The 26,163-nt window shown below is 42.4% G+C and overlaps 1 protein-coding gene across 1 annotated transcript in view; it reads left to right on the top strand.

The window, feature by feature from the left end:
- Window positions 1-1,894: 1,894 nt before the first annotated feature.
- LOC138064269 (chondroitin sulfate synthase 3-like) overlaps window positions 1,895-26,163 on the top strand; it is a 162,137-nt gene continuing 137,868 nt past the window's right edge. Inside the window, exons 1-2 of the mRNA XM_068926005.1 lie at window positions 1,895-2,621; window positions 3,991-4,274. Of these exons, the coding sequence (XP_068782106.1) occupies window positions 1,895-2,621; window positions 3,991-4,274 (1,011 nt within the window). The remainder of the gene's footprint in view (window positions 2,622-3,990; window positions 4,275-26,163) is intronic.

The raw sequence follows: 26,163 nt of genomic DNA, 5'->3' as shown, positions 1-26,163 counted from the left end.
GCTCATTTTGTGACACAAATAAGCTACCAGAGCGGGGCAGTCAGCGCAGCTGCCACCGAGTGAAGAGAGAGTCATTTTGGTGAAATTGGTTAGGAAGAGTCAGATGCTACGCCTGCGCATCCCCCTGCCAGCAAGTTGTCTGAAAACGAAGGAGAGCAGGATTAGATGATGATGGGGTCCCGTAGGTGTAAACGAGCCCTCGCTGCTGGAGAGGCTGCCTATGACTCATGGGAACGGAGCAAGATTGTGTGTAGGAAAGGAAAGGAGCGCGGAGATAGTATTTTTAAGTGGCAAATTGGTACTAAAAGCTGAGACGCTCAACATAGCAATAATGCCATAGTGAAGCTCTGTCGAAGGACAGCCATACCTAAGGTAGACAACTCCCGCAGCCTTTTTGAGCCAGCAAATCAATTCACGTGCTTAGTCAAGTCCAGCTACTCCAGTTGCCATTTAACAGCTTTTTTGTGTGTGTGTTCTCTACTGCGATCTGCCACCTCGTTGCTCATGACAAGACTTGGACAGTATTTACGTGCTTGGGCGTATTGCTAAGTTTATTGTTTTTAGTGGTGACAGCTGTGAGTGAATGCAAAAAAATTATTTAGTAGTTGACCTCTCGATAGCTAAAGACTGCGCAGAGTAGGCTTTTTTCTACCCCTCTTTTAGATGGGCAAAGCAGTTCTTGTAGTTTTGGAAAAAAAAAGCTTGAAACTTTCACAGTAAAGGTAAAGTTTCTGCACTGATTTTTCTGCCAAGTACGGAAGTGGAAAGGAAGCTCCGTTCCTCTGGTCGAGGATAATTTTAGAGACTATGTCTCCAAAAAAGAAGTTTGTCTCTCCCTACTCTTCCATCGTGCTTGCCAGCATCATGCTGTGCCAGGTTCCCTACTCCTCCTCCTCTTACCTTGGCATATATATGTCTTAACGTTTATTAAAGAGACGTTAAGAGCCAGGCAGCCCCATAAACTTTGAGAGCGACAAAAGCAGGTGATTTCGCTGACAAACGATTAAACATACGCTACTGGAGCTGCAGTCACTCGGATTTATTTCAGTGAAACGATAACGGGATGCTAAGGGCAACGCGCCTTTAGCGTCTGGGCCGGAGCTGAGCCTCCTGCCCTGTTAAATTAGGGATGCGTATGAATGCAGGGGATGGGAGGTGTGGGGGGCTAACGCCACCTGTGCGGGCGCAGTGCTGCGGCGAGGGGCCTGGAGGTTCGCTTCCCGCCGGCGACCCCGCGCCGGGCGGCCGCCCCGAGGCCGGAGCGCTCGGGGATGGGCGCAGGGGGCTCTGCCCCAGCACCCTGCAGCTCGGGGCGCTGTCTGTAGCGCACCCCAACGCGAGCCGCAGCAACAGCTGCCGTCGGGGCGGGTTAGGAGGGCTGGCTGGGGGGGCGGTTTCTCCCCGGGTGGGATGCCGCCCTCCACCTCGTCGTCCCGCCGGTGAGAAGCGGGGCGCGACGGCGGGCGCCGAGCTGCCGCGGAGCCCCCGCGCGCTGCGAGGAGCCGGTGGGCGGCACGTAAAAAAATCGCTTCCTTCCGGAGAGGCGGCGGCGCCCGCAGCTCCCGCGGTGCGGTGCCCTCCGGGGTGAGGCGCTCGGCAGCCGCGGAGGAGGCGGCGGCGGCGGAGCGGGGGCCGCGGCCGCCGTGTGGAGGAGGCTGAGCGGTGGGAGGGGCGGGGAGGGACCAGCCGCGGCCGTGACAAGGTGCCAGCGGAGCGGAGCGGAGCAGAGCGGAGGGCAGGGGCTGCCGCCGCCAGCGCTGCGGCTGCCTCGCTGCTGCCGGCCGGCCGGCCGCCCAGAAGTTTTGTGCCGGGAGCGGCGCGGGGCGGCGCGGCCGCGGTGGAGCCGCGGGACGGGGGTCGGCGGAGCCGCTGCCGGGGCCGCCCCGCCCGCGCCATGGCAGCGCGGTCCCGCCGGCCCTGGCTGAGCGTGGTGCTGGGGCTGGTGCTGGGCTTCACCGCCGCCTCCTGGCTCATCGCCCCCAAAGTGGCCGAGATGAGCGAGAGGAAGCGGCGCGGCTCCAGCCTCTGCTCCTACTACGGCCGCTCGGCGGGGCCGGCGGCGGCCGGGGGCGCCCCGGCGGGCGGCGGGCAGGCAGCGGCGGCGGCGGCGGCGCTGGGCGACACGAGTTTTAGGAGCAGCCCCTGGGAGCTGCCGGCGGCCGAGGAGGGCACGGTGTCCAGCCCGGCGGCCGGCGAAGGGGAGCCGGAGGAGGAGGAGGAGGGCGGCGCGGGAGGCGAGAAGCGGAGCGGCCGGCCCGGCGGCGGCGGCGGCAGCCACAGCCACAACGGGAGCGGCGACTGGGGCGGCGCGGCGGGCTGCGCCAAACCCCGCAACTTCCTCTACGTGGGGGTGATGACGGCCCAGAAGTACCTGGGCAGCCGGGCGGTGGCGGCGCAGCGGACGTGGGCGCCCTCGGTGCCCGGCCGCGTGGAGTTCTTCTCCAGCCAGGGCTCGGCCGCCCCGCCGGGGCCGCCGCCGCTGCCCGTCGTGGCCCTGCCCGGCGTGGACGACTCCTACCCGCCGCAGAAGAAGTCCTTCATGATGATCAAGTACATGCACGACCACTACCTGGACAAGTACGAGTGGTTCATGAGGGCCGACGACGACGTCTACATTAAAGGTGACCGGGCCGGGGGGGGGGGGGGGCGGTGATGGGGCGGCGCGGCCCGAGGGGGGCAGTCCCTCCCCGCCGACGGCTCGGGCCGTCCTGAGCGGCGGCGGCTGCAGTTAAGTCCGGACACTCTGATTTTTATACCCTTTTTTTTTTTTTTTAAATATATACTAACGAAAGTTCTCGGTCGGTTGGCTGAAGCTGTAACCGGCCCGAGGCTGCTCGTAGAGCTGCTCCTCTGGAAAACTCTCTCCCGCGGTGCCGTGTGAGTGGTGCAGCCCCGCTGGAAAGCGATGTGCTGCAACCTGCCTCCTTCCGCCGCGTGTTTGTTGCTGCCCGAGGAGGAAGGCTGCGCTCCGGTGATAGGAGCAACATCACTCTTATTGCTGCAGGCTACTGCTCTTAGCCCCCCCAAAACCGCCAAAAACAAAAACATCCCTCCCCCCCCCCCCCCGAAAAGCTGATGCCGTAAGTATAAGCCTAGGGTGTGAGCACAGTGCAGTCTGGTGAAAGTTAACTTGAGGTAACTGCAGGCTTGTCTCTTTGTCGCTTGATTTGTTTGAATGGTTTAATGGGCTGCTTGCTGGTCAGCTGTCATTTCTCTGTGAAATGTATATTTGTATGTATGTAAACAAACACACACGTTTAGGTGCAGACTTAAAAGCTGGCACTTTGTTCCTTGGGCTCATCTCTGCCTTGAAGTGAGCTCTTCTTTACCTGGTGCCTAGTCAAACATATCCACCACCAACGTCAAACTTCAAAAAATACGAAAAAGGTATAAATATTAAATCACCGTTTCTTATATCGGGTAGGTAAGCCGCTTAGGAAGAAGCGTGCGAACCTTGCTTTTGAAGGTGCCTGAGTTTTACCATGCTTTTACCAGGTGCAAAATTATTCTGTGTCAAACAGGTTTATGTTAGCTAACTTAGCTTTGTTCTAGTCTTTAAAAAAAAAAATCAATCCTATTAAAATAATATCTGATGTTATATCCCCACACACTTCCTCCCCACCCTAGAGTGACACTGGCAAGCTGTCCTGCTTTAGAGAGTGTTTTCAAACTAGCAAAGGAGTATTTTCCATCAACGCAGGTGGAACAGAGCAAGGTTTACGATTAAAATTCATATTTTGATCACGTTCTGGCTTTTGGCGGAATAAAAGCATTCTCACGATATTAGTTGGGAATGTCCTTAACAAAGAGGCTGTGGAAAACGTAAACCTGTCCTCAGATGTTCTCGGTTAGGTGTCGGATGCTGCGTTGGAAGTCGCTTGCTGCGATGCTCTGAAGCGCCTGCTAGATTTAAAGAGAGCTTGAGATGCAGGAAAGCAGATGGCTGGCCGACTAGGAAGAGAAATAATAGTCGTCTTTTATGTTTTTCAGGTGAAAAATTGGAGGAGTTTCTCCGCTCGCTAAACAGCAGTAAACCTCTGTATTTGGGACAGACTGGTCTGGGGAATATTGAAGAGCTTGGAAAACTCGGGCTTGAGCCGGGAGAGAATTTCTGCATGGGAGGGCCGGGAATGATCTTCAGCCGCGAGGTGCTCCGGAGGATGGTGCCGCACATCGGCGAATGCCTCCGAGAAATGTACACCACCCACGAGGACGTGGAGGTGGGCAGGTGCGTCCGCAGGTTCGGAGGAACCCAGTGCGTTTGGTCGTACGAGGTAAGTCGCGGTACGTCGCGACGTGATGTCGGTTTGCAGGCGTTGGCGTCGGGCGGCGTAAACAGCTGTCTCTGAAATCTCTTTGCGCCGTGGTTACGTTTTGGTGCGTGCGTCCGAATGTCAACTACAGGCTGCGAGGTGTTCACAGCACCTCGCTGCGAGCGGGTTTATTTCTACTTGCAGCTTTCAGTTTTCCTTTGGTGACCGTTACTGTAGCTTGCGCTTGTAAGAAGCCGCGTTTTAAGTACAGCTACGCTGCAAGTCGCTAAAGCACTACCTTTAGGGTTTCTATATATAACCCCTGACATGAGGCTGCTGTAGTAAGGGTACGTTTTTAAGACTGGGATTTTAAAAATTCATTTTGTATAATCACGCAGCATATCTCTTTGTTCTGCAGTGCGCGTTCTTAAAATGCATAGCAGTGTTTGAAGAAAAATTACCTATATATATTTTTTTTGTAATTATTCCAGTGCCTTTTGATAGAGTTCATTATATTCAAAAATGAAAGCCGACTGATTTTTTTTTTTTTTCTGGTACAGAAACAAAATTTGTTAGGCTGCTCGCGTCTGTGTTATATTTGTAACAGTATTTCACGTAGATTTTTAACACTGTTCTTATACGCATTACAGACACGAGCAGCGTTAACGAATTTCACTACTCTGAAATTGTTTCAGGAGCAAATGCCTTCAATCAGTAGTAGCATTTTCTAAAGTAATAAGGGCGTGTTACAGTACCCGTAAAGTTTAACTGCAATGCTGTGACCAACGTCCGTGGCTGTTTCACTGGGAAGGCTGTGGCTGGTGGTGAGATTATCTCTGTAGATCAAGATGGACTAAGCGTACGCTGACGGAAAGGGTAGAGGGTGATAGCTAACGTGCTGAATATGATTTTTAGTTATTTGGACTGGTTCTTTAGCATTAGTGTATGCTTGCCCTTGTGGCACTACCTCATTAAGCAAGAAAAACCGTTTAAATGGGCCACTAAAAGAGGTTATGCGCCATTAACGGCGAGAAGACAAGAGAAATAATTGGTTTTGTGCGTTAGTGTTTTCCTGACAGGAAAAGGTGGCTGTTTTGTAAAATGGGTTTAGTAGGCTACAGTGGATGTGAAGAGATGGTTGAAAGTAAACCTTAAGTAGTTAATGCTTACTGAGTAGATTAATTAGCGGTGGGAATTGTATCCTCCGCAATAGAAGTGTGTTTTTGAGAGATGGCTTCATTAAATATTGTATGTTACAATGTTTTTAAAAAACATCTACTGGTTACACTGGTAGGAGGGGAAGGTGTTTATCATGCGGGGGGACATCAGTGTTGGACTAGTACTGCTTAAATCAGGTTTTTAAACAGTGTGCTCATTTTGCAACTTGATCTTATATTCTGATATGTTTGAGATGTGTCTGAATGTGTTACTTTTAAAATCCTTAGAGGTATTTGATATCTCCTGGCCTGTATCAGGTGGCAGAATTATGATTCTGCCTTTACTTGCAAGTAGTTTCTTGGAAACTTTTTGTTTATTTTCCCGTTTCTTTTACTGGGGAGAGATCTAGGGAAGGGAAGAAAACTGCTAGTAGATAAAATTGTCCCCATGGCTGTAACTGATATTGAATGTTGGGAAGCTTTGACTCCGGACACTGAGGGTAAGTGGTACAGAGCAAAAAATAAATTTATTTTCTTCTGTTTTGGAGACCGAATTACACAACTGCCCTGAAGCTTACCTTTTCGTGGTAGGATTGGGATCTGAAAATGTAAAGTTTGTGGAATGGGACCATGCGTTTTTATAGGATCGAGAATGAAGATGATCCCAATCTTGACGGTCAGTTGTTCCTGAAGGCCCTATGACTATATAATAAAGAAAGTGTGTGTTAGATGTTGCAGTATCAGGTGTTTATTAGGGAGCAGTATGTGTCTGAGAGAAGAAACGTTGACGTTGTTGCCTGTACAGCATGTTCTCTAAGATACACAAATGATGAAGACAAAGCTATTCTTAGGATAGCATTTCAATATTAAATCTCTGTGGAAGAGAGGATGTGGAAAAAGTGTATCCCGCTGTGAGAAACCAAAACCCAGTCATTCTGAGACATGAGAAACTTGTTTTTCCCCTCTGCCTCCATTTAGAGATGCTATCAAGCAGGCTACGACTTCTGCAGACAAATTTGTTTTCTTTTTTTTTTTTTTTTTGATTTACATAAGATTGTTGTTTTCAGATATCTACTTCTTTTTATATAAAACACTTCAAATATCTGAGAGTGACTTTAGGCATACGCTTCACAAGAGTCTGTTGGGTCAAAGTATTTTTGCTGTGATGCAGAGTTGGAACCTTAATATTCCAGTTTCAGCAGAGCTTTGGCTGTTCTGATAAGCGAAAGGATCCTTAGGTTGCCTTTGTGCTTTGGCATCATTTCATCTCTTTATTTAGTAGGTTGTTTGAAGCAGTCTGTGATACTGCACCTGAACTGATTGCGGTTTTGCACGTTGTTAAATTAGCCTGTCCTAGGTGTGACTTTTTTCCTAGGGCATTGAAACTCTTGCTGCATGTTTTCTCATGGCTGCCTTACATCAGCAGCGGGCTTTGGGTACGAAAGGGGGATCCTCCCCCCACCCCCCAAATACAAGTGCACAGATCCCAAGATTGAGGCTAGCACTTTCTGCATAGGCCGTTCAAAATTTGTCCTGAACTCTTCTATGTTTAGGCTATTAAACTCCAAATGCTGTTGGACTGTAGGTCTTCATGAGCTTCACTGCTTTTGAGAACATGCCTAGCTTGTATTTACTGTGCGTTGTGTAATATAAACTGCACGCGATTCTGTTAAATTTAATAGCTGTAGAAAAGCTCTAAAAGAATTGAATCAGTGTAACATCACTTTATTATTACTTTTTCCCAAGAATTGGAACTTAAAATCTTTTTTGAGGAGGGGTTTAGGGGGGAGAAACTGAGGTGCTCATGAGAAAACTGAAATGCTAAGAGTTTTGCTGGGTGGTTGAGGGTGCGTAGGTAAGATGGACTGTCTGTCTGGGTCCATTCCCCTTCTGTTTAGGGCTAGCTAGAAAGCATTAACTCTGTGTTAGGTTGTCTGCATAACGTAACTGGCAAAAGAGAGGATTAAAACTTTTGCTTTTTGGCGTGAAGATGAACAAGCATGAGAAGTGCTTGTGCAAGGCTGCAGCAAAGTTGCCCTCGCTCTGGAGCCTTGTAGAGCTGAGGTCTTGTTGGCCCGGACCTGGAGGCAGGACCGAAGCCAGCCTCTCCCACGTACCGTGTGGCTCATCTTGGAGGTGGCCAGTCTGCAAAGCTTTATTGAACATTAGCACCAGAGAAGAAGAAAAAAGGGTAGGAACAGATGAGGACGGTGGAGTGACGCTGCCCATCTCGACAGCAGGCTACGTTCAAATTGGCTGAGATCAGTAGCTGGACTACAGCCTTAAATCTAAGGCACTTCCCGGCTGCTTTAGAAAATACCTGCTGGAATCTTCTCATTTGGGATGGGTTTTCTTTCTGTTTTCTACACAAAGTTCGCCTTGGTTCTGATAGGTTTTTTCCAACTAAATTTTAGTTTAAGTGATTATCCTCCAGTTCCAATGATGCTGTAATGACTGAGGTACGATAAAGCTGGCACGTTTGTCTAAAATAAGTCTCTCTGTTTTTGTTAGGCGTTACCAACTTTTGCTTCCCAAGATCAATAATAGAGATTTAAAAGGGCCTTTTGCTCTTGCATTTTTTGGTCTAGCACAGTCTGCTCTCTTCCCCTAATTTTGAAGCTGAAAAATGTTTCTCTTTAAATGAATGCAGAGATTAGCTTTGGTGTTAGTGACTCATACTCATTTTATTTTTCTGAAATAAAAATATAGTTTAAAACTGAGATGAGACAGTGTTTTTTGTTTTGCCATTTAGGAGGGAGCTGACTACAGAGGACTCTTTGGAGAAAAAGGCTGGTTGCTTTATTCCCCCACCGCCACCTTTTTTTCCCCCCTAAAGCTGTTTCTGATTTGAAATTTCTGATTTTGATGTTTATTCTAAAGTTGTTTGGAGATGTGTGGAGTGTTTTTTTTTTTTCTTTGAAATATGCATTAAAACTAACTTTACACAAAGCACCCCATATACTTTTGACCTTTTGGTATGATGTATTGTGATACTGGAAGAGAAGGATAACTGTGGCTAAGGTGTTTTCCTTCAAGTGTACATATAAGCAATCCGCGTTAACGACTGGATGCGTATTTTCCCACTATTTTGTCCTCTGAGAATTGTAGAAAGGATACAGTCTTACTGCTGTAACATATTTATTGAAAAATGAAGCTCTTTAATGTCCTTTTTATTGTTGATTTCTGATAGCTGAAGTAAAATATCCCATGCAAATATCCATTCCGATCAAGTTACGTGCTCAGAAACGTTTCCTGCACAGTGCATTGGCATGGAGACTATCTCCCGAGGCACTACAACCTTTAAAAGCCATCTCTTCTTCCGCTAAAACCACTTCATCTTTTCTTTTTCGTTATCAGCTTTGCTTCCTGCTGTCTTTTAATTTTTGATTCAGGTCTTTGTCTCTCTCTTGTGTGGAGACGTTGCTGGGTCCCAGCCAAACTTCAAGAGCTGGACATTAGGCTAAACACAAGCGTTAGAGGTGTGTTGGCCTTAGATGAAGGTAACGTGGTATTTTGCGTATGTAGGATACAGGAGTGAGCAATTTTGAAGCAGCGGCACCCACAGTTAGTTGTTTTTGTTGCAGCCTTGTATACACTTTAACAACCACCCCAGCCAGGCTGTTGGTTTTGGGCAGCTTCGTTAGGCAGCTGCACGATCCTGTGGCAGTAACTGGCCATTTATGAAAGTAGCTCTGAGATTTTTGTCTGAGCGTCCTGTTCCTGTCCTTAAACCTTGGGAGACCCCGCTACAACCATGATCATTCATTCTTTCATGCGTCCTTATTTTAGGATCTTTGACGGCTTGCTGTCTTTGAGGTGGTATTTCCGTAAAAGTCTAGTGCAGAAGACTAGCTCTGAAAGCGTGTTTTGAAAATGGTGTTCGATATAAGATGGTGTGATTCTGACACAGCTGTTGTAGTCATCTAATTTAAACCTATCGCACTGTTCCCTTTGACAATGCTTGTCACATTATACAATGAAAAAGCTTAGTTAATAATATTATTTTTTGATAGACGTACGGATGAATTTAAGGTCTGGTTTAGGGGCAAGGATGTGCTCGGTACTTTAAGTGAATACATGAAACCAAATATTAGGAAACACTGATGGTTTTTATATATTTACTTTTTCCCCGAGATTATTTTGTGTGTTTTATCTTAAAATCAAATAAATCAAAACATCTGGGAGCAACAGTTTATATAGATATTGCCAGGATTATCTTTATCTTCAAAATTTTGCACTTCCTAGATGTTCTGAAATATACGTTTCCCATTGACTGCAGTGTATGTAGTCCTTAATAGTCCAGAGGTTGTCCCTTCCTATTCCCTTTCGCTAGACCCCCCACCCTGTAGGTGGGTGTTTTTTTTTTTTTTAAACTTTTTCTACACCTTTTTATTTCTGTTCTTGTTCTGGCTTACAGGCTTACAAAGTCTCACAAAGATGACTTTTTTTCTGACTTTCCAACTTCACATCCTTTGAGATCAAAAGACTAAATTGTTCTGAAATAGGAAATGTTCCGAAAGGAAAAAGTTGGCAGCTATAAACAATAAAGATTAAAAAAAGAAATCAATGTTTCCACAGAAGAGTATTTGAAATAGGCACTTATATTTACTGTGCTACTTCATTAGGTAGAAAAAATAGGATATGGTGCTTTTTTTTTTTTTTTTTTAAAAAGAAGAATAAGCTTTCAAGATATTCTTCCCTTTCTGTATGTCTTTTGGGAATTTTCTACTGGTAGGCAAATAGATGTAATGTGTGGCTAGCTCATGTTAGGTTTTGAGGCTTTTTTTTATTTGGTGATTATCATTACCAACCAACTTTCTACCTATTTTTGGTGTTCATATGAAAAGGGAAGTGTGTGTGTGTGTGTGGGGGTGTGTGTATATATATATATATATATATATATATATATATATATGTATACACACACACATAATATAACCTATATATGTATATATAAAGTCATTATCTGTATATGCTGCTGTATTATATGCTCTATAATACGGTTTTCTTTAAATGTTTAATATTGTATAGATTTTATTACATAAGATCTTGCAAAAAGGTATTAAAGTGTGGCAAGAACTGCTACACTTTGAGGAGCTCATTTGCTATGACCAATGCTTTCTAATAGATTAGTCCACAGGTTGGTAACTCTCTTCTATATGTTTGAAGCTGGGCAACAAGTAAATGTGTCAGTTCACTCCACATGTAATAATTCTTGGCTTCCTGGGTATTATGCTAAAAAAAGATTCCTGGCCAGCTTTTAAGTTGTTGTTGTTTTTTTTTTTTTTTTTAAAGCGCATACATATCCTTTAGGAAACAAAGACCATGTTAAGCTAAAGGTATAATTTCAGACAACTCTGGAGGAGGATAAGCAGCCTAGTAAGTGACACAGGCATTTTTTTAATGCCGCTTTATGAATAATTTAGGCTTGAAGGAAACCTGGAAAATGGAGGTTACCTTCTCCTTTATTTTAGCTAAGTGTTTTGGAGAAGCAGGTGCATCTTTTTAGTAAGATAGGTCTTTCTCCATGTCAATTTTAACTTTTATCTTGACTAAGCTACCATTTGGGGACATTTTAAAAAAAAAAGTCTAAAATAAACCTCTACAGGAACGTGCATGCCCCTGGGTACGCTACAGGCATGCAGTGTAAGTATACGTGGCCTCAGCTGCTGCACAAGGTGTACCTTGCAAATGCACGTGTGCACGTTGTAGCTGCAACTGCATACATTTAAAGCATGTGTCTGGTTGATGCCCAAGCTCCTGGGGCAAAAGTTAAGCTCCTTTGGAGCTTTTGAACTGTACTTCCAGATATTTCGTGCAGTTTCTCTCCTTCGGAGCTTAAGAATTTAGCTTTTAGCTTCTTCCTCGTGTTTGCTCATAGTTATAGCTGTGCCTTTCTGATCTGTGTATGTGTGTATTTTGGCTTGCAGCTTCAATTTAACTTCGCTTTTCAGCTTTCCGTTTTCCTCGAAAGATCTTTCCTTCGTGCTGCAGACTGTAGCACACCTATTACCATAATATCTTTTCAGCTCTAAAGGGGGCTACGTTATGGACCAGCTCCTATCCTACCAGGATCGCGTAGCTTCCCTGGTTGTGATCGTGATAAAACATAGTGGCTTTTTTCCGTCGCTTTTTATCAATTTTGGGCAGAATTTTCAAAAATGCCTGAGTCCCCCTTCCAGAAGTCGGGCAATTTAACTGGAACAGATCTAGCCGATGACAAAACGTCTAGGAGAGTTCCTAACTCAGCGAGTGAAGCACTGACGGTTTTGTTAAGCGATGTTAATATTTTAAATTATTGTTTAAAAAGAAGTTGTTAGGTATAAATCTATCCTGTTAAATAAAATAAAATAAAAGCTAGTGCTGGTATTCCACCTCCCTTGGAATCTTTTCTTCTTGTACTCTAAATTTTTGTATTCAAAGACGTTTTCTTCACGTGACAGAGGGAATGAATTCACGTACCTGAGGGAAGTGGCCTGTAGTGAAAGAACAGAAATATTAAGTATTCAAAAACAGGGAAAAGCAGCTTTCCTTAATGTTTGGCTGTGGTCATTTTGGGATCTATAGTATTTGTATAACCAAGAGTCATGTGTGTGTGAGTGGTTTGTTTTGTTTTGTTTTTTTGTGGCACCTTGGTGCTTTGAGCAAGGTTTGCTCAGACTTGCTTGAGGTTTGCTCAGACTTGCAGAGCGTGTCTGTTCACCGTTTGCAGAAACGGATACTGATTTGTATCTTTAAAAAGAATTCCTTACCAAAACCATGCTTTGGGCATTCCTAAAATGCATCCTGGCCATGAGAAGTCAGTATTCGCTTCCTTCCTGTTGTGTTGTGTTTGTTTTGTTTTTTTCCTGCTTCCTGCCAAACCTGTTAGCCTTAGTTTTTAATGTACTAATGCTGGGAATAAACCTTACTTTAGGCTCTCCCTTAAATTCCTATTCCAGCTATACTGTTGGTGTTTATGCTGGAAGGTGACTCTCCTGTCATAGGAGACATATCTAAGGGATGAGTGATTTTTCTGGGGGCAGAGCGCCTTCGATGAATAAGGGCCAGGCGTCTTTCCTCAATATGCTCACTGACCACCCCAGCCCAGGCTGAGCTTCCTAATCGGAAGACCGTTGAGAACATCACTGACTTCTAGCAGTATGCGCAGCTAAAATGAGCTAGGACAAGTTGATGCTGGAAGGAGTGGGATGGAAAAATAGGCTGCCTTTCCTACACTGAATGTGGTATCTTCTCTCAGAGAAGAGCTGCAGCCAACAGCTGCTCATGATGGAGTGCTTCATCCTCACCAGCTGTTTCTGCAGTCTTGTGATGTCCTATTAACAGGGCGATGATTAATGACGGTGCTGTCTAAACACCTGTGGGCACATAGGACCTCACCCACCTCTGGGTGAGAATCCGATGCCGTGGTGTCGGTTTGTATCTGCTGGAAGGGGGATCCGACCCCGGGGATCTTCCATAACGTTCACTTACTGATCAGCGTGTTGTGCTAGTGCCTTCCGGGATGTGAAAGCACTTAGGCTCCCCTATTGATCCGACTAGGATTTCCATTAGCTGTGTGTGCTGTTGAGAGATGGCTGATACAAGTTTATTATTTCGGAAAGGGAGAATCTAATTGAGGTCCTTGAAACGACCAGGTTAAACATCTACCCAGTCTATTCTTGAATGTAGGTTAGTTACTGGCTTGATTAAATAGGCACGCTCAAATTTTTCATATTTCTGAACATTGGTGATACCTACTCTGACATCTGGAAACATGCTGTAGTAGTTAATATTTCTGCAAGCAACTCTAGAAGTGCAGGAGCTTCCCTTTAGGACCACATCTTGGTTTAAAATAACTGTGCTGAATAGAGTATTTACTTTAGTAGTAAACTCATAATTTTAGTAAAATAACCTCATTGTTAATTTTCCATTGCTAAATATCATTTGGAGACCCATTTGTTTCCCTCAGAAATGGCCTTTGAAAAGATTTATTTGGGAGCTGCATTTTAAATCTTTGGCACAGCTAACTGGAAAACAACCAACCAATAATTTCACAGCGGCTTTAATATCTTTGTCGTCTTCAGTGTATCTACACTTTGTATCCTTTGCAACCTGAAGGAAAATAATAAAACGCAATGGCCAGGCGGGGGGAGAAGGGCTTCGTGCGTAACTTGTTGACTACGTTTATTTATTTATGTTTGGTCACAATTCCGTTAATCAGATTGGTCAAAATAAATCTTTCTCTGGAGACATGATACTGTCTCAGGCAAATTAACTGACTGACTTTTTTTTGTGCCCCCTTATTGCATCTGTTATGATCATACAGGTAGCATGTAGTAAGAATGCTTGCTATCTTAAATGTTTCAATTATATGGCAAGAGGAAGTTTATTGACTAAGACAAGGCTAGAATCATGTATTCTTGCTCTGTTTTTTTTAAATCCTTTTTCAAGGAAAAAATTGTATATTTTCTAGTGCAGTTTTTATTCTTTGTTCATTAGGGTAAATGGATAATACGAACATGTCCAGGGCTGGACCTAGGTCTTTTCTGGCGTTTGTTCATCAGTACAGATAGTAAGACAGAAACACTGTTGTATTTAGGAAGATGATATTTCTGTTGATTTACCACAGTAAGGAAGTATTTAAGAGAGCTCAATGCCTGGAGCCAATTTTTGTGCTTCCTACTTGCTTAAGAACTAATTGGTTGCTGAAGGGTTAGTTGTCTAACCGATGCTAGAAGCCAAATTTTGCATTTGGATGTTCTTGCACAACTTGTGTTGGTGTTAAAGATTAACGCTTACGAGTACCTAGGATTGCGTTGCCATGCTTGAAGCGTAACTCAAATGCTTCTTTGTCCCTACCGTGCTTATGTTCAGGAGTGTCCTTTCTTCGCTGTCGTTGAATTTACCAAAGACACAAAGATTCTCTTATCTTTGTTTGATGAAGTTCAGCCTTTAAAATGCCACTGAGGTTGATGAGGTTCGCCAGTGCTTGAAGTACAGTATTGAGGTATATGTACTCTTTTAGTCTTGTTGACAGCTAAAAATCATTTACAGTTTTTCTTTTTTGTTGTTGTTGCTTTAATACTGTGTTAAGATTCCTAAAACTTCCAAATACGTTTTCAGAGATGAAGTACCCTTCACTCTGCCCCCGGCTAGCGGGATTGTTAGAGCTGGATTTAATCTTTGGCTCTTGGTTGAATTGCTCTGTAGCTTTTAGATTTGGAGACTGTTTTTTCTCTTTTTCTCTTGTAAGACCAGAAGGGCTCTCCTGGGAATATGTTGAACTCTTATGCTAGTACAAGCATCACCTCCTGTCCTTCCTTTAATAAACTGACTGATCTCCATCTTTAAGATGAAAAATAAAATAAAAGAAAGAAAAGAAAAAGAAAAAAAGGCACAGTCCTTTTTACCTACAGTTGTGCCACTGGAAGACTGTTGTAAAATCTGGTTGCTTTAATAAGTAGCTTCTTAACGTATGCTTTTAACTTCTTTATGGCCAATTTGGAGCCATTAGTTCTTGTGCCCTAGTTACCATTTATCGTAGAAAGCTCTTGTTTCCGCCCTGGTGCTTGCCCCTTTATACTGATAAATGCCTCGAGCTTTTGTTTGGCTAGGCAAAAGAATCTGTGCTTTCTGTTCCCTGTCTTCTCTTAATGACCCTTCTGCTGAGACCCTGCCTCAGTCTCAATTTTCTAAAAGCATGTGATCAGAATTAGGCATAGTGCTACATCTGACAACTCCACTGTAGCTTATACAGTGGCACCCGTGTTTCCTTTACTGGAAATCACTTTACTGCTGCAACTCAAGATTACATTTACCGTTTTTTCAGCTTCATTGTACTGAAGTTCATTATCTTTTTTCTTTTTTTTTTCCCCCATTTTTCCCGTGTGGTTAGTACTCCCAGGTCAGTGTTATCTTCAGCCATTTTCAACTACTGAGATTCTGACTAGCAGAATATTTTACTTTTGTTAAAATCTACAAGTATACTTTGATCTTGTTACACCCTACTATATACCCTACAAGTATATATTAATCCTGTTGCTATTGGAAAATTGCGTTATTGTAAGCATGATGTTGCAATATCAAGTAAAAATCCTCTTTTTCCCATTGAAAGGAATAGTGTGAATGAGCTTGGCTAGCGTAATGACCTCCATGGCCAGGGCAGATGCTGTGGTTGCTGCAGAGGGGATGTGCTGTACCGCATGACCGTGTCCCACTTGGGAAATGATAACAGTTGTGCTAAGTCCCCTTGTGTCTTCTAATAAGCAGCGCTTCTCCCTCCTGGTTTAAACCTGGCCCAGCAGCCACAACCGTCTCACCTGACCACTTTCTCTGGGAGGTTTTGCAGTAGCGGAGGTAGCCTAGTTAGCCGGACTCGGCCTTCTGCATCTGCAGACCCCATGGCCAAGGGCTGGCTCCTCGAGGCATGTGGGAGGACGGCTGTCTCTGGAGGTATTTGAAGTCTGCTGAGGGGTTTGTGGGGTACGTGTACAGGAGACATGTCATGACACTCTAAATCTGCGCCTAGCCTCCAGGGTAGCACTGCTCTGATTTAGGTGGCTAACTGGCTTCAGCAGGTTGGTCCGTGTAAATTCAGCACGTTTTTTGTGTTTAAGGCGCAGTTCTATGTACAGTTGTCTTAATAAAGGCAAAACTAAATGATTATTTTGGGAACTGTTATAACAGCAAATCGAGGACCTGGTGACTACTTAAAACATGCTGCCATGGATAAAGCTGAAAGGATTTTGCAGGATATTGTATTGCTTCTGGAAATATCTGCCGTGTTTCTTAGAATATATGGACTTTTCAGACTGATTTAGTATGGTAGTTCTTGTATTTTTAAATTTGGGAAGGAGCTACAGGGCAGATGGGACTAGCAGCATGTAGCTCTGAAGAAAGTGGAATTGTGTTTTGAAAGACAGGGTAACAGATGAGTATTGCTACGAAGCTGCAATTATTAAACCCTTATTTTATATATATTTTTTTAAGATGAGCTGCTTATGAAATGACTAGTCAATGAAAAAGACTTCATTCTGCAAAGAGTTTAGTCACACACGGTATGAATTGTTCAGTGCTTTCATTGTAACTCAGGGGAGCTATTCAGTATGTCTTACAGGAAAGTTGGCTTTTGGTCTTGAAATGTTTTGTGGTTTGCTATTCTCTCTCTTTTATTTTTTCTTTTATTGTGAAAATACTCCAAATAAAATGTGTAAACTATCACAAACCTCCAAAGGAGCTCAAAGGGCTATCAGTGTATAGTTTCTGTTTAAAAGTCACTCATTTGAATCTAAAGCTGGACATCTGTGGAAGATAAGCACGTCCAATAGTTTCCAGCTTTTGCTGTGCAGCCATTGTAGGCAGGACAAATGCTGAATATATATTTGACTTCACTGTCGGAATTGGTGCTTTTAGTTGAAGTACACAGACTATTGTGCAGAATTTTTCATGCCCAGACTTCATACCTAATTCAGAAAAAAATTCATGTATGTACTATTTATGAATGCCGTCTTTCAGATGGAGTGAAAGGAACTCCAATTAATTGTTTAAGGAACTTCAGCTTGAATAAATGTGTGTGTGTGTGTGTGTGTTTTTGTGTGAGCATGTCAGTATTTTTTTTCGTGCGACAGCTTGAGGTAATTTCCTTGAAACGTCTACAATAAAATACAGACGTTCAAAAGAGGTTTTTAGATATACTGGGAAAATATGTTCACATGGAAACAAGACCTCCATAAATGCATTGGTTTCAAGAGACTAGGGACTCCCAGGAGAAAGTGGTAGTGGTGGGAAATCGCCTGCTGAAAATGCATCATTTAGGAAAGATGTTAGTGTCAAGCAGACTAGATTGGTAAAATAAAACGCAAAGTGAAGTGTTCTGGTGCTGGCTGGGTACGTTCTTCAGTCTTCCAGGTTTCACTTTAAAAGGGCACTTAGTGCTGGCTGTGTTGGGTGCCAGTTTCCTTTTCACATGTAGGTGAATGAGTTTTACGAAGAGACCCGTGACAATTAGGAGATTACAGTTATTTCCAAAGATCATAAAGTCTGAGGCCACAATAACTTTTTCTTTTCCAAATACTGTCTGAAATAGCTTCCATGGTAGTTGTATTATCAGCTATGCTGGTGAATTAATTATATACCATGTATCTGCCCTTCATCCTCTTTTGGAAGAATGGGCTGTGTTTCCTTGAAGACAAGATTCCTTTCTAATTTAAGACCTAACTGCCACACCAGACAGCCTAGTAATCTGTCGTTTTTCTTTGAAGAACGTGAACTTGCAGAAGAGAGTAAGGTAGAGCGCATTAGAGGCTAAGCGAGTTCTAGGTTGTTGACAAGAACAGAAGCATACCAAAAGCCTCTGTATATGCAAACCACCGCAAAGGTTACACAGTCCTATTTATTTCAAGGGAAAATATTAAGATGTAGATGAAAGCCTCGAATTAACGAAGAACATACTACCGTTAATATGCTCGGGTCTAGTGGGATCCTTTGGGTTGCTCTTTATGACTCTTGAGCTGGTGCTGTATAGGCTGGGTTTCAAAAGTTCTTCCGTACCTATTTCACTAAGGGTCTTATTTCCAACTGTAACGACAGTGACTGTCTGGCAAGCAATAATGGAACGTGTGGACCAAGGCTTGCTTGCCGGTAACTGTAATCCCCGTGGATAGATTATGTATGCTTATATTTTCTGCCCGTGCTCTTCACAGTGAGAAGAGTGGAACTTAGCTCTGGAGAAGCACAGAAAGAAAATGGGATTGCACAAGATGCTGTGTTTAATTTTAGCTTTTTCCCTACCTTTGAGCATTTAGGAAAGGTGAAAGGAGGAGCAGGAGAAAAATCTGAACACTGCTCTGAGGAGCTCTTTATCAGCTGGTGTGGTCTGGAGTAAGTGAAATACGCAGGACTCTTCTCCGATAACTTCGGTTGTAGGTTAGAATAATGAAAAATCCTTCAAAAGAAGTATTACTGTTTAGTAGAAAGAAACGTTTTGGTTAGAAATGAGCTTTGGGGAAAAAATAAAACTTTTTTTTTCCTGAGCCTGAGGAGCTATTCTTTCACTGTAGTACAGAGGGTTTGTCATCTTCGACTATGTATTTTCTGAGAAGGTATTTAAGCAACTTGTATTTAATAATTAGGCTTGGTATTTAGGTAAGCCACTGACACTGACATGCTTGTCTCTGGTCAGTAGGGAAGGTGTACGTGGATTAAACTCTTGCTGTTGTGGTCTGCATGTGCAACTACTTTGCATGGGGAAGGAAGAATGCTTTGAGTTTATGGAGCAGTTTGCTTGTGGAGAATCACTGTCTCTTTTTCCCACCCGTTCCTTTCCTGCTCCTCTCACTGGCATAAGTAGTGACCATTAAGTGTTTAGTGGTCTGAGAAAGGACTGTCTTCGCCTCTGGGTGCTGCAGAGCTTGGTTTTGTAGGTGCTAGGGCTTGGCTTGTATAAATGGTGGCCTTTTTTGCAGTTAACTGCAACTAAGTGGAAGAACACTGGGATTTCCCATTACATTCAGGTGATCTTTGAATTAGTGCTGAGACTTGGTGTACATCAAGCAGAATTCTTTAGGTGTGTTTTTTTTGAGCTTCGATAATATTGATCTTAATTGTTTATATGATTTTATAGACTGTTTTCCAGCTGACTATGGATGAGCTATTGTTTAAAAAAAAAATAGTGCTAGTGTAATGTAAATGCTTCCTTTCTAGTTTAGCAACAAATGATTTTAAATTAGTTTTGTTAAATTCACTTAAATGTGTATTTAATGAAAATATTAATGTATGGCTATGTGAAATCAACGTTAGTCTTTAGTATGGATTTTCTTTGAAGTGCAAATAAATTATATGCTATTTTATGGATGGCAGTACGTTCTGTAATCTAGGACAAGGAGTATACTTTTGGAGAAAAGAGTCATTCAGGAGCATGTATCAGATTTCCCCTGGGTGGAAAAAAGTGCACTGGGGGTGTGTGTGTGGGTGTGTATATATATGTGTATATATGTATAACAATAGATATTAATATATAAGTTTTACTTCTTCGGTTACATTTTTAAAAATCAATTCTGATGAACATGGGGAATATTTCTAGCATTACTGCTTCTTCAGAGCTCTTTGACTTCAGTTATCAATAATATGCATGCTAAATTTAGTGTACCTATATTCCTCAAGCAAGTTAGATCATGTCTGTGTCTTAAGGCTGGCATCAGTCCTATGACTAATATGAAACAAACAACTGAGTCTTTGCAGCTTAAAAGCGGTCTGCTCATGCCAGCTTTGGGAGCTTTCTTGGAAGAAAGATGTCAACTTTTGCAGGACCCAACTTTTCTTCAGTAAATAAATGCAAGTGAGAGTCCTAAAACTGGCTCAGGTATCTCCTTGCAGTAGGCTTCAGGGTTTTGTTTAATAGTTTGAAAATACTTAGAAAGGGAAGATGTCAACTGCAGTACATGAAACATTAACGTATGGAGATTGTTGAGGAGGCAGCAAAATTCTTCTAACCTTTCTTGAACTAATTTTCAAGTCCCAGAAAAGTAGCTCTACTTTTCTCTACTTGCTTAAGCCAGTAGATATGTGCATAAAGAGACTTCTCAACTGCATTTTCTTCATGAAATCTTGATCAGTTTTTTTATTTTTTATTTTTGGCAGCAGAATAGGCACATTAAAAAAAAAAAAGGGCTTCTGGGAAAGGGTGGATAGGGTGGAGAGATGACACCTAGGTAGTAATTCTTCATGAGGTTGGATGGGAAATTGTTTACTGCTATGTTAACCTGTAGTGCAGTGCGTTCTGCAATGGAAGGATGCAAGTCGCCAAGTTTGTGCCTCTTGTCCAGTGATGAAGGCCCTGAAGATGCTGCGCTCTGTTCTTCCTTCTGTGTCAGCACTGTAGTGCTAAAAAACTAAGTGCCACTCCTGAAACATTGCCTTGACATGAGACCTGTCTGAAGAGAAACTGAGTTTTGTTGGAGCTTCCTGGACACAACTGTGTCATGAATGTCTTTTTATTATTGCTTTATCTTCAGGAAGATAGTTCGGATGCACAAAGCTGTATAAACGATGGCCGAATTCATGAAGTCACGTTCTTTATACATAGCCTTTCCTTTCACTCATCATCAAATGCTCTGCAGCTATTAAACATTCGTGCTATAGCGCACCTTGTCATAATTTTTCAAAAGTGGAATAATGTGATTGTCATGGGGCGTGTATCTCGTGGTTACATCGAAACTAAGGGAAGGAACAGCTTTTGGAAAGCGTTATTAAATGTTTAATAATTTCTTATGTGTTAATACCCTAATGTTCTTTAAATAATGAAATCGGCCAGCAATAAAAATGCTTTTGACATGCTGATGTGTGTTTTCTTTGAGTTTCTCCTGGAGTGCTTGCAGCCATGCTCGGCATTTTCCATCTTTCCGATGTCATCAGTTAAACACGGTTAGTTCTCAACAGCATTTGGATGGGAGATTTCTGGGAGGTGTTGGCTGTTTGCAGAAAATGATGTTGGTAATACGCAGTTCTCGCTTCCCTGCATCTACATTTAATGAATGCTTTTGGATTGTACTGAAGGGTGGAGCACTTGGAGTAGTGCTTTTTGGAGATGCTCTCTTTAGAAAAGCTATAAAATCATGGTCCTGGCAATGAGTGATCTAAGAAATTCCATGTTAATCTGCTTGGCAGCCTTTGTGTAACTTCTGTCACTTTATGGTCAGCCTACTGAAATCACTTTGTAAAATGTTACAGTGTTACGACATGTTATTAGACAGCTCATTAATTTCCATTTTGTCTCTAGGTGAGTTCTTACCCTCTAGAAGAGCTAAACTCCTCGGATTTCTATTCGTCACAAGTAATTATAACGTATTTCGGTGTTCACATGTTTGCTGACCTGCTTGTAGGTAACTGTTCTTTCGCTGTGTGTGTGCTCGGCGAGCAATTCAAATATGACATAATCAAGGACATGCAAAGCTGAGCAGGTTGTTTTGATTCTGAGCTGTTAGTGTTAGTGTATGCCGTTGGGGTGCATTTGGCTGTAGGATGCAGGTAATAGTACTGTAAACTGCTCCAGAAATGTAATTACAGAAAAAATTCATTAAAACAAGTATTTTTATGGAAACATGCTTTAAAAGGACACACACTAGTGACAGGAATAAACCCAAGTTAATAATCACCATTGAATTAAGGTTGTGTAACTTAAAGATTAGATTATATTAGAAAATACTTAAGTGCTTTTTTTTTTTTTTGTATGTAAACTCTTCTTGAGGAAAAGAATATTAAAGTAAATCCCCCTGTCATACTTTATGGAATAGCTTGTTAACTAATCTATTTGCCCACATTGGTAGGTTTAGAATAGTCATTTTAACTGACAGGCACTGCCATCCGGATTATTTAGAAGACTGCAAGAATTGTTGTCTCCATAACATAAGTTGTCTTTGCATTTGCCATTGCTGCTACTGCTGGTTATTCTCCATGCTGTTTAAGAATTACACAGCAATTAAGGGACAAGGAATGCGGTTGTTTCCAAACAGTCATTGAGAGAAGGCCCTGACACAGCGTGTGACTTGGTGCTGGCAAAGCCCTGCGGCTCTGGAGGGCTTGAAGGACCGAGAGGGTGCTCCAGCTCAGCATCACGTGCGCAGCTGGCGTATTCTGCGTGATCGGAGCTGGAGACAGGATGCAATAACAGGGAAGGCAAAATTATAAGGTGTTTATTAGGAGACGGAGCGAGGACACTTGAGCAGGCACTCGTTTGAGAAGGTTTCTGAAAGCTGGTGGGGGAAGGCAAAAAAAGGACTTAATGCAATGTTCTCGCCATGGTCTGCAGTAGGGGAGAGCATAATGTGACCAAGTCAGAGCTTGAAAGAGAAAAGCAGAGAGTATGGAAAAAATGTGGTCATCTAAGAAAAGGGGTAAAAGCCAAAGATGTCTAGCCTAGGATGAGATGGGTAGCCTTGGGGCAGGGCCTGGAAACGGAGGTTTTTGAAATGTAGATATTGGCGTTGTAAACAATATGCTCTAGAGGTCCCTGCTTGAGCAGGGAGGTTGGACTAGATGATCTCCAGAGGTCCCTTCCAACCTAAACGATTCTGTGATTCTGTGAGGCGTTCTGTGACTGCGAATAACCTGTTCCCAGCAAAGGGACGTCCCGTTGGCATTCTTGTAAGTAGGTGAGGAAAGGATAAATTGGCTGAAGAGAGCAACATGGGGTTTGGTCCCGGGAGATAATGTTCTAGCATTGGTGCCTCCCAGCACTTCCAGAATGCGAATTAAAATTGGTGATTGCCTTTTAGCTGAAGTGTTTTTAAAAGCAGCGGTCGGCTTATAAAAGTTACGTATCATTTTAAAATGTGGCTATAACTTATAAAATCACCATTAAAATGCATATATATTGTGGAAAGGGTGTTTAGAATAGAAGCCAACTAAGATGTCGTTCAGTGTTATTTTAGGGAACTTGAAACTGGAGGTCTGCATGTGTACAACAGGTTGTCCACATTGCTCCAATTGCAGTATCAAGAGTTTAGACGATGTAACTCTTGAGACCTGTTTTTTGTTTGCTTTTTGGGAGTTGTCCAGGGTATTTATAAACATTGTATAATAACTATTACAGAAACATTTTCAATTTTGGCCTTCAGGTTTTCAAATTCTTCTGTCTTTTTTATTCTGTATTAACTGCAGGCTTCCAGTCTGGCCTGAAGTACAGTTTTTTTGCTTTCAGTTACCAGCTGACTTATTGTCTTCCTATGGAAAATTACTGTAACAAAAAATAAGACTGGAAAATTGTGCCTGTTTATTCTATCCATTTTACTGTTTTGCCTCATCAGGAATCTCATTGTCAAACTCCAGTCAATTTTTGATTCTACTTAGTGATTTTTGGGGGCATTATCTATTATTTTTAGCCAGTATATCCTATGCTGCCTAGAGTCCTTTTTATAGATTTTCAGTTTGAAGTGTAAACTTGTATTTCACGTCTATCAACAGTTACCAGTAAGGTAACTCAAAATGAGCAAGTCGAACTTTAAAATGCTGCTGTATACCGCAACTTCTGAAAGTGCAAACTAAAGATAAAATTCTAGCTTCTTGGTAAATTGTCAGTTTTTGCAGACTGTGTCCTTCTACTATAGAAGTAGAAAAAGTAAAATAAGATCAGAACAGCTACTGTGTAGAAATAAATTAATAACAACATCGTTGATCCCTTTCTACCTCCTAGCTTATAAAGTTGTAGGGTTTTTCATAGCTTATCTAAAGACAGTAACTTTAAACAGCGTTTAAATTCTTTAGTGATTTATCTTAACTAATTTTAACAAATTTCCATTGCTTAACAGGCAACAAAATGTGACTTCTTTCAAGTGTTTGCCACCCAGGTGGTGTGAGTTTCTCGTACCCTTCCCCACCCATTTCAATAGACGTATCGAAAGTAGGAATCAAATATGAAAGCAAACGACCACCTCATGAAATAATACGTATATAGCCACAGGGAGGTGAATGCATTCAGGATGTTCTGCATTTTGCCATAATACATAACACTTTTACCACTGCTGTTATCAGTGAAAAAACGCTCTTTGGCAGGAAATACTGAGAGAAAATGCTCACAGCTGTTCATTTGTTCGTGCGAGGAAGTGATGGGAGACAGATGTCAACTGGCTGAGGAGCTCAAAAGAAAAATTAGGAGCTTTCCTTTTGGCAGCCAAGGAGGGGCAGGAGCACGTTTTCCCATTCGAGGTGCTACTAGCCAGAAACAGATGTGGCAGATACAATTCGGGCAGGTTTTCTTCCCTTCATCCCTGCTTCCCGGAGTCCTCAGGGAGCTCTGCGTGCAGGCAGGGTCCTCGCTTTCCTGTAGCCCACCAAAGGAGACATCCTGCAGTGGTCATGCTATGGTAGGAAAGTAACGTAGCCGTATGGCATGGAGAGGAGAGAACTGTGAAGGAGGGGCTCTTCTGAAAACGTTTCTCCTTATTGCTTGACGCTCAGCAGGCAGGTGAGCATAAAGGCGGCAGCTTTTAGGCAGTGCCGTTTGCCATGTGACTTGCCAGCACTCTGAGCGCTTTTTTTTTTTTTTAAAATTCTAAATTTTAATCTCTGAATATTTTGACTGTGGCACAGCCCAGTCTTGCTGCCCTTGACTGCTTTTCAAAGGGATATTTTTACAGATGTTGTTTGCACTCTTCCACAAAGTTTAAAAGAATTAGGGTGTTATGCCTTTTCTATAATTGGAAAAAAAAAAAAAAATTTCTCCTTTCTGTAAATTCTGATTCCATGTTTAGTAACTACTCTGAACACTTTTCTGCTTAATGATTAGGTTATCAGACTGTTTCATGTAAACAAGGATTTATTTTCACCTTTTATTCAGTAGTAGTACAGTACTAACTGTGTAACCATGTCAGCTACTTTGAGCTTCTCTAATAAGTAAACCTGGGTTCTTTACAAGATTTCTGTACCAAGGAATGGCAGCTATTTTATTTTATCCAGATGCGGAAGGACTGTGTATATATATATTTTGAGTATGTACTTTTATAAATGCATGTATAAATACATATTCCCTTATTTCTTCCTCCAGCCCTTTGTTTGTTAGGAAATTTTTTTCTAGCTTTCTCTTGGCTTAAGCAGGTCCATGTCATGAGATTGCAGGTACGGGGAAGAGAGCTGTTCACAAAAAGAAATAGTCCAACGCTTTGTCCCTCAACTAGTGAAGTAGATGTATTAAGAAGTCTGGAAGAATGACAGAATATATTGAAGAGTTTATTACCGTGTGAATCGTTCATTGATTTTAACAGTGGTGCTGGTATATGGAACTTGACTATGTGATTATTTTCCAGTTTCAGAAAGAGGAATTGTTAAAGCTTTTATTAAAAAAAAAAAATCTAAAACAATATACTTTGTTCAAGTACAAGCAGTGGATATTAGCTGCTGTAGCTCACAGTCACAGATGTCATGAATTGTACTATACTGGAATAGCAATATTGTTCCTGCTTAAGACCCTCCTCCCCTTACTATTTCTTGGGGTAAAGTGTTACGACTTTTTCACTCTGCTGGTGTGTTGTTTTAGTTTCTTAAATTATAAATGTTCTCCTGCTACACTTAATGATTTTGATAGTTACCCAATAGCCATCTAAGCTTTTAAAACAATTGACCTGTAATTTTTTTTTTAAAATTTAAGCAAGAACAGGTACCAAGTAAGATTTATCTGGCTTTTTTTTCCTACTGAATATTCTGAGGACATATCAAGATTTTATTTTGGCAAATGTTGGTTCTTAATCAGTCAAAAAGAAGCGATGAGATCAATTTATGGTTAAAATATAAACAGAGATGGGTAGATTAAATGCCATAAGTAGCCAATGCAGTAATCAGAGAATGCATGGAATCATTTTTAAATTGTTGGAGAGGGGACACATAGTCTTACATATTTATCTTGTTGGATAGTAAATCTAGTCCTTTGGCTAGTATGCAGTAGAAGTTTTGAAATCCTAGTTCTAAACCGTCTTGAATAGCTAGCAGAGTTGCATCGGCTTCTGCTGTGATTAGGTATCTTAAGTGGTGGTATCTCTAGTTTCTAACAGGACTTCCATAAATAATCAGATCTGTTCACTGGCAGTGGTTTTGCCACTGCAATTAGATGACTGTGCTTCTAGTGCACTCTGGCTCATAATCAGTGATTACTGTGTGCCTTTCCCCCCCGCAACCCCAGTCCTCTTGTTGATGCTATCATCATGATCTTCTCTAGAAGGGTTGGTATGCAAAACTTGTGTAAGGAGCAATAGTAGGAGACAATCAAATACAGTGAAAAAAACCAA

The sequence above is a fragment of the Struthio camelus genome, chromosome W (assembly GCF_040807025.1).
Source record: "Struthio camelus isolate bStrCam1 chromosome W, bStrCam1.hap1, whole genome shotgun sequence".
NCBI classification, from domain to species: Eukaryota; Metazoa; Chordata; class Aves; order Struthioniformes; family Struthionidae; genus Struthio; species Struthio camelus.
The sequence above is the reverse complement of the archived record's forward strand: the minus strand, read 5'-3'. Positions and strand labels throughout refer to the sequence as shown.